This window comes from Tetrahymena thermophila (genome assembly GCF_000189635.1).
Source record: "Tetrahymena thermophila SB210 genomic scaffold scf_8254378, whole genome shotgun sequence".
Lineage (NCBI taxonomy): Eukaryota > Ciliophora > Oligohymenophorea > Hymenostomatida > Tetrahymenidae > Tetrahymena > Tetrahymena thermophila.
In genome coordinates this window covers 1-16239 of record NW_002476162.1, presented here as the reverse complement: position 1 = coordinate 16239, position 16239 = coordinate 1, and the positions used below count along the sequence as shown (strand labels likewise).

Here is a 16239-nt window from a genome sequence, read left to right as displayed (position 1 = left end):
ATATCCTTGGTATCTAATTCCAATCAACTAATGAATTTAAAAAATAGATAATAAATATTTTTTAAATTTTTATTAATTAGTGTATTGTAAACAAACCCTTTTTTATTTTAACTACATGTATTAATTAATATATTAATTTTAAATATAATTATCATAATAATCAATTTGTAAGTTAAATTATTTTTTATCCCTTTTAAATAATAAATGGTGGAGGCAGATATATTACTAAATATTTAATTAAGTAGTTTATACTAATATTTAAAATTTTAGATCGTTTATTAACATTTACACTACAAAAAATGAATAATTGAATGATAAATAATTAAAAATTTTAGAAAAAAACAATAGTAATAAATTTAATTAAATATTTGCAAAGCATTCAATTCGTATTAAACTAAAATAATATCTTAGTTAATTTTGTAGTATTTATTTGTTAAAATATATTTTTGTATTATATTTTTATTGTTTTGCAAATTATTATATTTTTAAAGAGAAATCAACCAATTTTTTTAACTATATTGTTTTTATAAACAAAAACATCAAATTAGCTGATGATTAATTTTTCAATTTTTTTTTTTTTACATTTTTAGAAGAAGGATATTATTCACAAAAATAGCTTTTGCTTTTGAACAAAAAATAATTAGGTTTGATTAGAAAAAAAAAATTTAAGACAAAAACGAAAAAGAAATTAAGCTTAGGGCAAGAGAGAGTTAATAAGTTAAAAATAGAATATTTCTTTGTAAAGTTAAAATATACTAGCTATAGATTTATAATAAAAATGGGAAACGTATGCGGAGGATCTTCACAATCATCATCTAGTAGTAAAAGCTAGAGAGCATTAAGATTAAGGGATGAAAAAAAACCAGCATAATAGGCAAAAGTAGTATTATTAGGAAATATAGCAGTAGGTATTCAATTAAAATAGCAACTAGAATTAATTTTAAACAGCTATTTTAGCAGTTTTAGTTTGAAACATTTTTTATAGAATATATTTAATCTAATATAAAGGAAAAACTGCAATCACTCAAAGATTTAAATAAGGAATATTTGATCCAGCCCACCAAGCAACATTAGGAGCAGCATACATAGAAAAAAATATTACATTATAAGATAATTCCGTTTTGTCTTTGCATATTTGGGATACAGCAGGAGATGAAAGATATCGTAAATTATTAATCATTTTTAACTTTTACTTAAACCAGAACAAAAAAATTGTTGAACTTTATCATTTTACACGTTTTTATCGGTTTTATTGATTTGTTTAATAAATTTTCAAAAATATATGTAAAATATTAACAATATTTTCTAAAAAAAAAATAGGCTCAATCCTTTCCATGTAAATTTTAATTCTCAATATTTTGTGGAAGCCAAAGTAAGTAAAAATACGAAATGGGCTTTGATTATTTTAAAAGAGCGAGAAAGAGATTTTATGTAATAATAAAAATAATTAAATTTATAGGTTTTATAGAGATTCTTAGGCAGCCATTTTAGTTTATGATGTGACTGATGCAGATAGTTTCAATAGTTTGTAATTATGGATAAACGAGCTTGAAGATAAAGCAAAAACAGAAGGCATGATTATAGCTCTAGTTGGTAATAAAATAGATTCACCTTATGAAATGGTAAAAGTTTCAACATAGAAGGCAGAGCAATTTGCTAGAGAGAAAAACTTCTTGTTTACTGAGTGTTCAGCCAAAACAGGAGAAGGAATAGATAGAATATTTAATATGATAGTTGAAGAATTAATAAAAAAGAAAAAATCAGAGCATAACTGATCCAATTTTTTAGTAAAATAATTAAAAGAAATCTTTATTTAGCAAAAGTGTATATGTATATTAATTACTATTATTAAATATTTATTTTATATATTTGATATTAATATTTTGTTTAGTTTTCTATAGATAAATAAATCTATTAGTTTTTGGTTTCGCTTTTAGCTTAAACAACTTCTCATCAAAAACATATCAAAAGTATATTTATTAACCTTACTATAAAATAGATATTTTAAAATTGATTATTATAATTAAAGCTAAGTAAACAAACTGTTTGCAAATTATTATTTTTGTTAAATTTTCTGGTTTTTTTTGAATTTGGAATAAAATCAAATTACTTGCATTTAATATTTCTAATAAATAAATAAATTAACATATCTTGAAATTAATATAACAAAGAAGTTTTTATTAAATATTTAAATAGAATGATTAAATAATATATTCTACCATTGCTTCTAATTTAATTACCATTACTTGTTAATTCGTAAGGATAACTTAACATACAATGCTTTGTATTAAATAAATAAAAAATTGATCAATTGATAACCTATTGTTTTTATAAAAAAGGGTGAAAATTAATCTCCAATTTATATAAAACAAGATTATTCGTGCAAAAATGATGTTGATTATCCATTCTATTTTATTTTTGATTAAAGGGATATCAAAATTTCAGTCTCTCAAGCAGACTACCATAAAAAGGTATAAATTTGGATACTTTATATATATTAATTTGCAGGAATTAAATAGTATTCAGTTAGCGATGGAGGTATTTCAATAACTGCCAAAGACACAAACAACTAAATTTAGACTTTTAATCTAACAAGTATTGAAATATACACACCGGGACGACATAGAAGATTATATAAAAACATGTATGAAGATGTATATCAGTCTGTTATTCCTGATGTTGAACTTGTATTTTATATGAAAGCATAAAGTACAACTAATTAGCAAGAAAATAGCGAAAATGGATAAGCAATAACCTAAGCAGCTGTTAGTTTTCTATTTAACAGATAAGGAAAATAAAATATGAGCTGGTATTTAGAAGGAAGTTTTTTATTGTCCCCGTTTGCAAATAATTAATAAGTAAGTAAAAACGTTTTTTAAATATTTGATTGTTTAAATTTAACTAAAAATAAATAGACTATCAATATAAATCCTTCAACAGATTTTCAAAAATACTTTAGCCTGAAATATAATCATGGATTTTTTTAATATCACGGGTCATAAATAGCTGTAAACTGTGCCTAAGAAAATGTTAACTGGTTTGTTTTCGATGAAATATTTTTACTGCAAGATGATGTTTATTAATATTTTTACTAAAGTTATGGGTAATAAAATATTTTATTAGGTGCTTTGAGAGATGTTTAGCAGTTTAATAAAAACCCTATCATTAAAGTTGGGTGTTTTGATCAGCAGTATGTAAGTTAACTCATCTAAAAATTAATATATTTAGCATTTATTTTATAATAGGAAAAAATTTATGTAAATAGTAATTATGGCTTTTGGGGGTATTTAGTGATATTAACTATTTACTTTTTTTCTGCCTATTTCAGGCCTAACTATAAAAATATTTATTAAAATGAATACAGAAACAATTTAAAAGTAATTTTCTTTTTTTAAACAAACAACATATCTCAACTAATCATTTTTACCATTAATTTAAAAGACATAAATTCCTTTGTATTCAATTTTTAAAGTAGAGCATAGAGTTTACTTTAATAAAAATAGTAGGACTACTTTACTATTTACTCAAATCACATTTTAGATGTTCATTTAATGCATCTTAATTTAATAGAATAGCTCATAGATTTTTTCTTTTGTAATTTTTAGCTTTGTAAGTGTTTTCATTAGTTGGCCTCCTTGCTTTTTATTAGGATACTTAAACTTTCTTAACTATAAAAAATTTAAAATAATTTTGGATTCTTAGATAAAAATTATAAAAGCTTCTGAACACAACAAAGATGATGAAGAATTTATTCAATAAATTGAAAAATCTCAGTTCTAATCTCATACTTACACATACATATTTTATACGATTTGCATGGGATTGATGATATGTTTCTGGATAGTTAGCTCATTAATAATGTAAAATTGGAGTGATTAAAATTATATTAATTGGGCAATATCTGTGCCTATAATGATTATAATAGACTTACTAATCGATATATTAATTGTCAAACTAAAGTTAAAGCCATAATTTTTTGCTCTTAAAGGATATTATTTGGATGTAGAATTAACTGATTTGATAAAACAAGACAAAGACATTAAAATTATTTGATAAAAACTTAAAAATAGACTAATATAATCTAGTCAAAATACTATTAAATGCAAATCATTTTTTTTTCTTTCCTTGTGATTAAAAAATATTTATCATTGTAAACTAAAAAAAATATCATATTTTAAATGAAAAATAAGTAAAAATCAATTAATATTTTCTAAATTCTAAATGATATCAAAATAGTTTAATTATTTTCAATGTTGTATTTTTAATCATTTCTCACGTTTATTTCAAATAATTCTGAAAATAAATATTTAAAAATTTTAACAGCAATTTGGCTTTAATATAAAAATAAAAAATTTTATAATATATTGTTTTTTATTTGAATTTACAAATTTTATTTTATTCTGTTTATTTGTTTTGTAATTTGCTTTTTGTTGTTTGTCTATTATTTTAATTTTTTTAATTATTTTTTAAATTTATTTGAATTTTTTTGTTTAATTTTTATTTATTTGAATTTTTTTATTTAAATTTTTATCTTTATTTTTTTCAAAAATTTTCAAAGAAGCTCAATCTCACACACATTCATCCTCTCAAGCCTATGAAGCTTCCTATATTTTAAATAATAGCTAATTATATTTTATTAAATCTAAAAGAGAATTTGCGTTATTGTTTGCTAGCATGCATTTATTTTATTTTTTTGAAATATCCCTTTCTAAGAATAGAAAGATATTTAGAATATTTGAAAAGATTATTTTTTAACATTAAAACTGTTAATCTGATTATATGATAGTTTATTTTATTTTTAAGATAATACTTAATTGGGATCAACTTAAATCATAATAATCATTTTAAAATATTTAAAAACTAAGGAGGATTTAGGAGAGAAATCAACAGTTTTGCTTTCAAAAACTTAAAAATAATCTTTTCTTTGTTATTCTTTTTTTGGTTTTATGTTTTTCCTCTATATTAAAAACTTTTATAAATTATTTGTTTATTTATTTATTTTCTCACAAAAATTAATTAAATAAAAAGTTAATATACCAAAAATTGAAAGATATTTTGTAATTTTTTTAGGAATGGGTAAAATTAATATGAACTATTGGATTGAAATTTAAAAAATTATAAATGTTACACCTTAAAATTAGATAAAGAAGACAATACATTTTTTTTAATTTTTAGTATTTTAACTTTAATTAGAAATACAAACGCATAATATGAAAGTGAAAATTTATTATTTAATAAAAATTAATAATAATAATAATTAATTGAAAACATAATAAAGTAAAATTTTATTAAGTAAGTAATGTTTGTTAATTAGTTAGCTTAGTGCTTGAGAAATAGATAATTGTAGCAGTTTAAACCAACTAATAATAAATGACTTTGGTAATATGACTATTTTTAGGGATTTAATTAATTTTGTTGAAATAATTTATTTTATATATTAAATAAACTCTATGGATTTAATTAGCTTTTTTCAATTCAATAGACATATTTCAACCATGTTTAATGGAAAAATTATCTCGATTTATAAAGCAAATATGCAGCTGCGAGTGCTATACACTCATAGAAGCAGAATGTCAAAACATTAGTGAGAGAATGCTCGAGGAAATATGTCAGTCCAAGGAAAACAACCATTGAAATTATCATTATAAAACACAAAGCTAAGCATTTTCTTTTCTTTTCGTTTTTTTAGTAAATTCCTATTTTCAATGAAGGTTAAAGCATTTTGATATAACTGTAAAATGTACTTAGAATAAACCAAGCAATTAAAATGAAGAGGTTGTAATAAATAAACTTAAAGAAGGCAGATATTATCCAAAATATAGATGAGTAGAAGATCATTTCTGAGTTAAATATAACAAGTATATTGAAAAAAACGTATATAGTTAGACTCTTCATCGTAAAAATGTAAGCGACGCATCTTAAATCTTCATGAGTGTTATAATTTTATTTACATAACCAACAAAACTCAAAATCGCATTTCTTGCAGGTCATATGTAGACATCCTCCATTTTTTTGTATGCTAATTCCACACTTAGGGCAGTATTGAGTAAACATTATTTAAAAAATGTATGTAAACACTTCTTGATAGAATCTCTAAGTGAAAAGGCTAACTTCTATTTTTGATTTATCGATCCATTAGAATTGACATTCCAAACACTTGTATTCTCCTTTACAGAAAGCATCTGTCCCAATGAAATATGTGTTACACTTTGGGCAGCTTACAGTATCTCTGCTAATCTATAAGTATTTCTGTGTCATTTCCTTTTCAATTTGGAGTTTCTCATTTACATCCATTTGGCTTTCTAAAAACTTGTCAAGAACATGAATTTGCTTTTTGCATGTTTAATTAGGACACTTAAAGATATTGCTCTCTATGTTAAAGTTGAGGTCATGGATTTGCTTTATAATCCATTAAGATAAACACTATTAGCACATTTAACTAGTACACTCATAGTCGCCTTCAATGCATCCTGGCTATAATTTGCTTTGAAAATCACTAAAACATATTTCGCACTCAATAAAAGTTGCAGCTATTGGTGTTTGCATACTCTCTACTGTATCACTTTGTTATCTCCTCATTTACATTTAAAACGTATGTATATATTTACTTTTTTATGGTAAGATTCTATGTTATTTTCTTTTTCTTGTATTTTGGTTTTTGATCAATAAATAATTAATTATTTTTCTGAATTAAATAATTTGTCGCGATATAAGTAAACTTTTTTAAACAACTTCCTTAAGACAATACCTAAAATCTGCTAGAAGAAAAGTAAAATTCATGTAAAACTTCTAAATCAAATTAGAAATATCTCACATACAGTCCAAATATTTAATTTCAACTAAAATTAGCAGCTAAATTCAAAATATCTTTACTCAAATGATAAAAAGCTTTATTTCTTGTCAAATTATATTTTATATAAGTAAAATATAAAGTGCCATTTATATTCTTTTATAATAATAGTTATCTCCTTTCTATAAAAAAAGAAATTAAAATGTAAATTTTATTTAAATTCACATAAAATTCATCTGATTCTTCAGTAATTAAGAAAGCATGGAAAATTAATAGCTGACAATGGTAGTTTGCTTTTTAAAAATACATATTAGGAGATAATTTATTTTTTTTTGTGTAATATATCTATTAAGTGAAGCTTTTTTATTAATATTGTTTTCTATTTGAGGGAGATCAGAGTAAAAATAGACAAAAACAGTAGTTAAAATAAAAAGGAATACAAAGAATACTGTTAATTAATATCATGTTAAAAATCATTTTGTTTTATTTACATTTCTTTATAAGAGTTGAATACTATGAATAATATTGTATTTTAAGAAGTATTGTTATAAGTTTAAATAGTTTTATAGAAAGAATGCTTTATTTTGTGTGCAATTTTACTCCATATTTTTATATTTTTGAGAGTAGAAAAATAATTATTTTTAAATTTTAAAATAAATATGGCTTTATTAAAAAATGAGATAAAATTGATTGAAATTATTTCATAATTAGTGTATAAAGCTGATTTATTTAAAAAATAAACTATATTTTTAGTAGCTCCTCTAGCCTCTAACCATTTCTTTAGAAATATTTCTTTATTTATTTATTTTAAAATTTACGTTTTTAAGTTATTTTCTTTTAAATGTGAGCGTTAAAATGGTGTTTTGTTAAAAAAAAGATCAAATTATAAAAAGAAATTTTGATAATATTATTATTTATCAGAATTTAATATCTAAAATTGGTATTGGTAAATTCTAAGTTTTTAACTTTTTGATTAGCTGTTTAATAATATTATCTTCAATTTATATTTAAAGAGTTTCTTAATTGTTATATATTTTCATCTAATTTTTTCCAATTTTACTACCTTAAAAAAAATCAAATCATGATAAATAACAATACTTCTTTTTTATTGTAATATATTAAGAGGAGAAACAAACTATTTAAAAATAATTAAATATTTTTTATTTTTATGACATTAAAATTTTTTGCTTATCATTTTTTTTAATAAAAAAACTTTAATAAAATTCAAACATTGTGCAATTTTATTTAAGCTGTTAATAAAGTTCGAAAAAAATATTTTATTAAAATTTCATATAAATATATTAATTCACAAATAAAATTAATATTATTACAATTAAATATTGAAATTTAAAATTTTTTATATAATATTGAACTTATTCTACTTCTAAATACCAATTTTAATCAATTATTTTTTATGTTTTATTAACTAACAAATTCTCACATTTAATTCATTTTAATCCATATTTAAAGATGAAAGATGGATTTTTTGACGTTTTCATACAACATCAAAGGAGAAGTGTATAAAAAGCCTTTATTTATTCAGGAAATACAAGTCTTATTATCTTATATGTAGTTAACACTACTATTAAATGTTTAAAAATGATCTATATATATAAAAAACTATGCATTTTTTTATTATTTATATTAAGAACTAGCTAATTTTCAAAGAGAGCAAAATATATTTGATTAAAAATAGAAATTTATTAGATTATATTGCAAATTTTATTTACTTTAAAAACTGATATGTCCAGTTTTTGTTTAGCGAATAAAATACTATATATCTTAGAAAGCATAGATAGATAGATATAATTGATGGATTGAATTCAAAAAATTTAGAAATTTAAAATTTTTATTAATTAATTTGCATTAGCTAACAAATCCAACAATAATTTTCAAAATAAGTGAATTAATTAATAAAAATAGAATTTATTCAATTTAGACATTAATATAAAAATACAAAAATGCAATTTTCAAACATAATTTAAGGAGCTTGTTCTGCTATTTTTTCATAGGATTCATCATTGATTGCTATATCAAATGGATCTAAAATTTTGGTAAAATACTTTGATTAAAGCTCCTTTAGGTTAGCTGATTTATTATATTTATAATATATTCTAAAAAAATTAAAAGATTAAAGACATAAATTAAGAGCTTATTAATAGAAATGTTTACTCATTCTAAGATATAATTACTCACATGGAATTCTCTCCTGATAATTAGCTTATATTAGTTGTATAATCTAATAGCAATACAGTTGAAGTTAAAAATTTTAATGATGAATAATGGATATGTAAAATAGTAGACTAAGCTTGTGGTCTGTTGCATGCAGTTTGGGCACCAGACTCAAGAAGTATAATTACATTCTCAGATTTCTAAGTATTTATTTCATTTAAGTCTTTAAAATAATCAAAAATATTAAAATATATTTTAGATGAAAGCAACTATTTACAGCTTAACTGATAAACAATAATACCTCATAAAAAATCCTAAGTATACTGATAAAGGTAACTAAAAGTATTACAAATTTATTAAAAATATACTTAAAATAATCTAAAGGTTTAAGTTTTTCTTCTGATGGTAAGTTTATGGCTTTAGCAGAAAGGAGAGATATTAAGGATTACATTGGGATTTATTACACTAAAGATTGGAAATTGGTTAATGTAAATATTTACTATTATTTTTCAGCTATAATATAAGTAAAAATATTAGCATTTTTAAGTTGATACTATGGACTTGGTCGATATTTAATGGTCTAAAGATGATGGAAGTATATTGGTTTGGGACAGTTCTATAAATGTAAGTTAGTTAATTAATTAGTTTAAAGCGTGAAAAATAGTTTGATTGAAATTCTTTTTTTAAATAAGTATAAATTTTTAGTTTATCACCCCTCAAATGGTCTCATTTAAAGGATTCAACCATATGAATATGCTTTGGGAATTAAATGTGTAGAATTGTCAAATACTCCTAACTTTGTGGCTATAGGAAGTTATGATGAGAAGGTAATATATAAATTGTATATTTATATATGAGTAAGATATTTAAATTAAATAGATCAGATTAGTGAACACTTTAACATGGAAAATAATCACTGAACTTGAACATAAAGCCAATATTAAAGAATATTCTAATGCAGTAATTTATTTTATAAAGATTTATCTTAAATTTGCTTTAATCAAAATAATATATTAGGTAGTTTATAGAGAATAAAATAGCACCCTTTTAAATGCTTAACACTTAGTTGATAGAACTACAACACAATGTAAAATTAATATGAAAACAAATGCATTTTTAATTTGAAACTAATAATTAATAGTTGTAATTGATGAGTCAATAAATAAACTACCAGGAGCAAAACAATCTACAGATAAATCGTAATAATCAGGTGTAACTGATGTTACTTTTAGCTTTAATGCGAATTATATAGCTTCTAAATCAGGTATGTTTAAATATTTGCAATAATTCAAATTATTATTTATTACTATCAAAATTAATAGCAAGTTTCCCTAATGCTGTATTTATTTGGGAAGTGTCTCTGCTTGAACTCAGATATATCATTTTACTTTAAAATCCTGTCAAAGGCTTTTTATGGTCACACAATTCAAATAATTTAATTATATATGCAGGTATTTTGTTTATAAAAATCTTATTTTATATTAAGTTTTGAATAAAATAGGATCTAACAAAATATACTTTTGGTCACTTGACGGAGCATCAGTTTGCGAATTACCATAATGTAAATTAAAAGCTAACAAAATTAGGATTAAAAGATAATATTTCTTTTATCAATTAATAAATAAATAAAGATGGAAAATAGTTCAGTGTAAATAAGGTGTTGTGGAATAAGAATTCTAAATGCTTAGTGTTAATAGATAGAAGAGATGCTATTATAGGATATCCACCAATAGATTTAGAGTATAATGAAGAACATGAAGAAGAGCAAAGGGAAGAATATGAAAATTGAATTACTACTACTGCTTAGTTAATTAATTAATAAACTTGTTTTAATTAAATAATCTATGTACATACATATTTATAAATTTTTATATTTATTTCTCAGAAGTTCAATTTAGTTAAATAGGCTAAGGCTTTTCAGTTTATATTAATTTTTTTTTCTAGTTTTCTATCTCAATAAGAGATTTAGTATAGTAAGAGTCTGGAAATACATTTATAAATCTTTTTAAATTAAATGTAAAAAAATAAAATCATTATGGGAAACATCTAGAAAGCTTAGACAATAAATAAATTATTTTTTAATTTCAAGTATTAAAAAATTAACAATTACTTTTATCTTAAATAAGATTGTTGAGGACTATCGTGCAATAAAAGATTTCGATAAAACATTTACTCCTCACCAAAAAATACCATCAAAAAGTAGCAAGTGCACATGACTCCTTTAATATATAAATTTGAAAAAAATATAATGTTTTTGTTAATGAATTAATTGGTTTTACCAACTGAAAATCCTAATCTTCTAATATTAGTTTGCTTTCTGTTTATGTAATATGTAAAAGCAAAACTATTTATGATTATTAGAGGGTAAGTTTCTTCCATTTACTCCATTTTTAACTTGAGTTTTTTACTTTTGGTTCAAGATTAATTAAAATTTAACCATTAAAAAAAATTACTCTTATTAATACTAATTAAAGGTCCTTAATGATTCAATTCTAAATTGTTTATACTTAAATTTATCTTTTAATTTTTAGATCAACAATTCAACCTAATTCTACTCCTATTTGTGCTTCTCAGCTGTTTTAAGTAGTCTCGGCTTTTAGTCAGAGTCTTTACTTAATTTAAAATCAAAGATAAATGAATAAATTAATCTACAAAGCAAGAAAAGATAAAACAATTTAGTAATTACTCCATTTCTTTGTTTGTTAATTTGCTTAATTTTTTTATGCCTATTATTGGAGTTTGTTTGATCAAATACTTTTATTTTCTTATGAAAAATAAGATATTAAAGCAAAGTAGAAATACTTATTAATTAACCAAATTAAGAAGAAATAAAAGCAAGAAATAATTATCTAGATCATTATTTTAAGATAAGTAAATATAAATTACATAAAGAATTTAACGATAGTGTTAACAAAATAATTTTAAACATATTTATTTTTAAATAACAATTGTCACAATTAAATTAATAGCATAACTAACTTTACAATATTACAGAGTTTATAAATAGCATAACTAATTCTAATATTTTATTTTGCAAACTAAAACTAACTAAATAGCCAAGAGCTAACTTTTCATATTTAATGTTATTTTCAATTAGAAAAGCTTGCTTTATTGTAAATAAATTATTTTAAATATCAATTGGTTTTCTCGGCTTGCTTGGCTTCTTTTTCTAATCTTTGGGATTCCTTAATCTTGTAATATTCGAAATCGTTAAGAACTATTTTATAGAATTTAGAATTTTCGATAGCTTTAAGCTTTGTTTGACAGAAAGTAAGATGAGTATTTAAGAACTTAAGGGTGCTGTTAATTTTTAAGTCAGGGTATTTAGATTCAAGAGCTTAGATTGCTTCAATTAAGGCTTTAGTATTTTATTCATTTAATTGAGTCTTAACTTTAGGAATATTAGCTAGAATAGCACCTTCAAAGAAATCGCAATCATCCTTGTAATGAAAAATAGTTTGATTATTTTAAAAAAAATAATTAGAGTAAATCTTACAACAAAATTGAGTTTAGGATAGATTTCAAGAACTTTAATAATGTTATTGACTCCGAACCAGACGTTTCTTCTCCAATATAAAACATGGAAATGTTATTCGAAAAGATACTCGTTCATGTAACCTCTTTCGAAAGTTAATTCGAAGCATCTAGTTAATTAGTTGGGATTCATTTAATGTAAGTGAATTGGTAACAATTCAACGAGTTTCTTACGGAATTCTTCAGAACTTCTGCTAGTGTCTTCTAAGTAAGCAATATAAGTGTAAGCGAAAGATTTAGCATTAAATTTATGAATGGTCTTTTCAATAGCAAATGTGAGATTTTTCCATAACTTTTCGTGTGTGATTCTCAATCTTTAGAAAGCAACCATTAAATAGCAAACTACACTAGGAGTATAAGTAGGCATCATTTTGGTAACATGCTCAGTTGTTGCTGCAACCCATTCATGTTCGTTCCAATTGATTTCTATTTATAATTTAATATCATCAATTAAAATATAGATTACTTCAAAAGTTATTTAATTTTTTATAATAATTATATTTATCCTTAAAATAAATTTGACATCTTAATCAAAAATATTCATTTAATCATTTTTATTAATAGGTAAGCTTATGCTTAATTAATATAAAAGTTGAATTTCCATAATTTAAAATTCAATTTTTATAACAATTTTGTTATATTGGTTGATTTACTATTTATGTATGTTACTAAACAATTTAAATTAGGTGAAACAGCATAGTTTTTTTAAGAAACCTGCATTCATATTCAATTAATATCTTTTGCTAAATTTAGTTACTCATGTTTAGTTCTGCTTTAGAAATTATTTTGATAGACTTTTATCTATTTATTATTTCTATTGTTTGGTTATTTTTATAACTGATTATCTTTTAAAATTGTTTTAATTTCTTTTTATTTTTTTTAGATTTATTTAAAATTTTAAACGTTTTGATCACTTGACTTAGATAAAATTAAATTAATTTTATGATTTAATTCTCATTTAAAAATGCTTATTACAATTATTTTTTTATACTTAAATATTAAACAGATTTAAATTTTAATTGAAGTAAAAGTTTTGATATTATGTAAATTAATTTGATATGCTTTTTTTTAATTCGTTGCTACTTTTTTGTTAATATATCTACTTAGCTATACAATAAACTAGCTTTTTTTTCTGCACTTTGACTAGTTTAAAGTCTTATTAGCTACTGAAATATGTCTAATTAATGTTTATGATTGCAGATTTATTGATAAAACTATAATAGCTATTTTTAATCTGAAAATCTATAGTTTTATAATTAATTTAAGTATATTTTACCTTCATGTCCTTCTCTTTTGGAAAGTTCGATTAATGCACCGCAAATTTCAGATGGTCTCAAATTTTCATAATTTTCAAGATTTAACAAAATTTCGTTTCCTGTCATAGTTTTAAAATTTAAAAAATCATGAGTAGGCAAATTAGGAGTATGCTTTGCGGGTTGATAAACATAGCTTAATTTGAGAGGGATGCTAACAGGGAAACTAAGATTTGGCTTTGTGAAATCAAATTTTCCGAGTTTACTAACTAATTTAAATTTATCAGGGCGGCTTGAACGATATTTAATTTTTTATCTTAACTTCTAGGATGCACTTGTTCTCTTGAAGCCATTTTAAAGTTAGCAGAACAAGCTCTTAGTTTATAATTCTATGCTTTTAATAGCCTAAAACATTTCTCCTATTTTTGAGTATGTGGTTTGCTTTTAATTTCAATTACTATTTGATAAAGATTTATTAATATTACCCTTCAATGAAAATCAATATTAAATTTATTTGTTTCTTTGACTTTTTTTCTGCTTCTTCTAATTTATATTTCAAGATACATTAATTCGTTTGCAAGTATTGTAAATAAGACAAAACAACATACACTATGCATATAGTATGAAGTATGTATGCCAAAATTCATATATGAAAAAATATATTTTATAATTTTAAAGTAGTATTAACAACTTTAAAGATCTTTATAGATTTTAAATTATCATATTAAATTAATATTCTAGTGTATATAACAAGTAAAAAATAATCATCGATAATAATTCAAAAATTAAGTTAGTAAGTAAAATTAATATTAGGATATTTATTTTAGAAATAAACATTATTAGAAAAGGATTAAAATAATTTATTTTTGAAAAAAGATGAAAGTGAATATATTTATTTAGTTATTTTTTGTATGTATTGTTAGTTAGTTAGTTTGTTGTTTATTTATATAGCTGTTGAATCAATAAGAGTGAGTCATTGAAAGATCTTAATGAAAATAAATGCAAGCTACTAACAAATGCAATTAATTGAAATCAAACTATAATAGTATTTGTTAATTATATTTGCTAATAACTTAATTATCATTGCTTATTGTCATAGATTTAGAAGTGGAAGAAACCAGCATTGTTGTGATAAAATTTGTTTGAAGTTCCTCCTCTCTTTTCAGAGTTTAACTAATTATCAATATTAAAAAGAATGTAATTAATATTTAAATATTAAAAAATAATGGTATTTACTTCTTCAACTTATAGAATAAGGTATAAGAAAAGAGGTGTGCAGAAGAATAAAACATTACAAGCCAATGAACCCATGCTCCACCATTATCCATCATATCTGTTATATAGAAAATTTAAGTTAGCATATAAATTTTATGTTTGATAAATTAAATATCTGCTAAATAAAATGAATTAATTTTCATCCATTTGATTAAATTGATTTTATATCCCTTTTTCTACATATTAATTTATATATTTTATTATTGCTTTTCAAACTATCAATTTCATTTAGCCTTATTTATTTAAGAAGTGTGATTAAATTATTACTGATATTCCCAATTTTCGTATGCGAAAACGTGTTAAACTTCAAAAGGATCTCTATAAGCAATTCTAAAACCTGAAAGAGCATCAGGGTAATTATCAGGAACATAATGATAATTGAAAAATTCCTTAGGAGGGCTTTAAACAGCAGGATTACCTAATAAAATATAAATTAAAAATATTGAAATGATTTGCAGCAAATAAAATAGATTGAAATCATGTCAAATAATGATTTAAAAAATTTGTCAAAGAAAATTTTTTCATATTTTTCATGCTAAATTAAATACCCATATAGGCTCTTCCGCAAAAATCATAATGATAATTTCTATTAGTTTAAGCTAACTTTTAATTAAGCTTAGCTTAATTTGCTAAAATTCTTCTTAAAGCCATTGTTATTAATTACCTAAATAATTATCTTTATATTTTAATTAATTCAATATTTAATAAAGAAAAGCTTTCTTGCTTATGTTAATTAATAAGAACATTAATATCTTAAGGCTATCTGCTTGTATATATTTATATTTTCCTTCTTTATATCTAATAACTTCTTTGATAGAATACTATTTATTTTATTTCTTATCTTAAAAGGATGTTTATTTATTGTTCATTATTAACTCAAATCTTTCAATAAAAAAATATTGCATAAAACATTCTTAAATTTTTTTTGTCAAATTTAAAATGATTATTTTCAATATTTATTGTTGTTTCATCATAAAACTCTTTTATGCTTCTCTTAAATCTAAAAAATATTTTATCACAAATAGTTTTTTTGAAAATGTTAAGTGTTGAATTGTTTTGAATTTATTAAATTATTTTAAATTAGATTTAAATAATTAAATTAATTTTAGGAAGTTTGTAAATTTACAAATAAAAATTAAAATAACTAAAAAATAAATGAAATTTTACTTAAATTATTATAAAAATAAATAGGGTTGGGGTTGGGGTTGGGGTTGG

General features: G+C 22.0%; 7 protein-coding genes across 7 annotated transcripts; 3 read left to right on the top strand and 4 right to left on the bottom strand. All coding sequences in view use genetic code 6, as the record gives it.

Annotated features, from left to right (window-relative positions):
* Positions 1–778: 778 nt before the first annotated feature.
* Positions 779–1775, top strand: TTHERM_00614720 (Rab-family small GTPase; the record flags this gene model as incomplete). Its single annotated transcript, XM_001024641.3, has 4 exons — positions 779–908; positions 1009–1164; positions 1321–1336; positions 1460–1775. 4 exons carry the CDS (start codon positions 779–781, stop codon positions 1773–1775), a joined length of 618 nt encoding a protein of 205 aa, XP_001024641.2.
* A 422-nt stretch (positions 1776–2197) lies between these two features.
* TTHERM_00614710 (transmembrane protein, putative) lies at positions 2198–4053 on the top strand (the record flags this gene model as incomplete). The annotated part of the gene is made up of 6 exons (XM_001024640.4): positions 2198–2284; positions 2340–2471; positions 2520–2858; positions 2916–3194; positions 3246–3377; positions 3442–4053. 6 exons carry the CDS (start codon positions 2198–2200, stop codon positions 4051–4053), a joined length of 1581 nt encoding a protein of 526 aa, XP_001024640.4.
* Positions 4054–5475: 1422 nt separating this feature from the next.
* Positions 5476–6585, bottom strand: TTHERM_00614700 (Ibr domain protein; the record flags this gene model as incomplete). The annotated part of the gene is made up of 1 exon (XM_001024639.2): positions 5476–6585. One exon carries the CDS (start codon positions 6583–6585, stop codon positions 5476–5478), a length of 1110 nt encoding a protein of 369 aa, XP_001024639.2.
* A 2166-nt stretch (positions 6586–8751) lies between these two features.
* On the top strand, positions 8752–10751 carry TTHERM_00614690 (WD repeat WRAP73-like protein, putative; the record flags this gene model as incomplete). The annotated part of the gene is made up of 12 exons (XM_001024638.2): positions 8752–8844; positions 8921–9166; positions 9222–9294; positions 9347–9450; positions 9500–9586; positions 9655–9789; positions 9842–9922; positions 9980–10049; positions 10104–10226; positions 10285–10413; positions 10464–10523; positions 10594–10751. 12 exons carry the CDS (start codon positions 8752–8754, stop codon positions 10749–10751), a joined length of 1359 nt encoding a protein of 452 aa, XP_001024638.2.
* A 100-nt stretch (positions 10752–10851) lies between these two features.
* Positions 10852–12037, bottom strand: TTHERM_000614683 (transmembrane protein, putative; the record flags this gene model as incomplete). The annotated part of the gene is made up of 5 exons (XM_012800169.1): positions 10852–10963; positions 11073–11181; positions 11242–11369; positions 11416–11574; positions 11649–12037. 5 exons carry the CDS (start codon positions 12035–12037, stop codon positions 10852–10854), a joined length of 897 nt encoding a protein of 298 aa, XP_012655623.1.
* Positions 12038–12096: 59 nt separating this feature from the next.
* Positions 12097–14163, bottom strand: TTHERM_00614680 (hypothetical protein; the record flags this gene model as incomplete). Its single annotated transcript, XM_001024637.3, has 3 exons — positions 12097–12402; positions 12459–12922; positions 13773–14163. The coding sequence occupies 3 exons, from the start codon at positions 14161–14163 to the stop codon at positions 12097–12099; spliced, it is 1161 nt and encodes a 386-aa protein (XP_001024637.1).
* Positions 14164–14708: 545 nt separating this feature from the next.
* Positions 14709–15770, bottom strand: TTHERM_000614679 (transmembrane protein, putative; the record flags this gene model as incomplete). The annotated part of the gene is made up of 4 exons (XM_012800168.1): positions 14709–14922; positions 14986–15082; positions 15292–15442; positions 15573–15770. 4 exons carry the CDS (start codon positions 15768–15770, stop codon positions 14709–14711), a joined length of 660 nt encoding a protein of 219 aa, XP_012655622.1.
* Between the last annotated feature and the right edge of the window lie 469 nt (positions 15771–16239).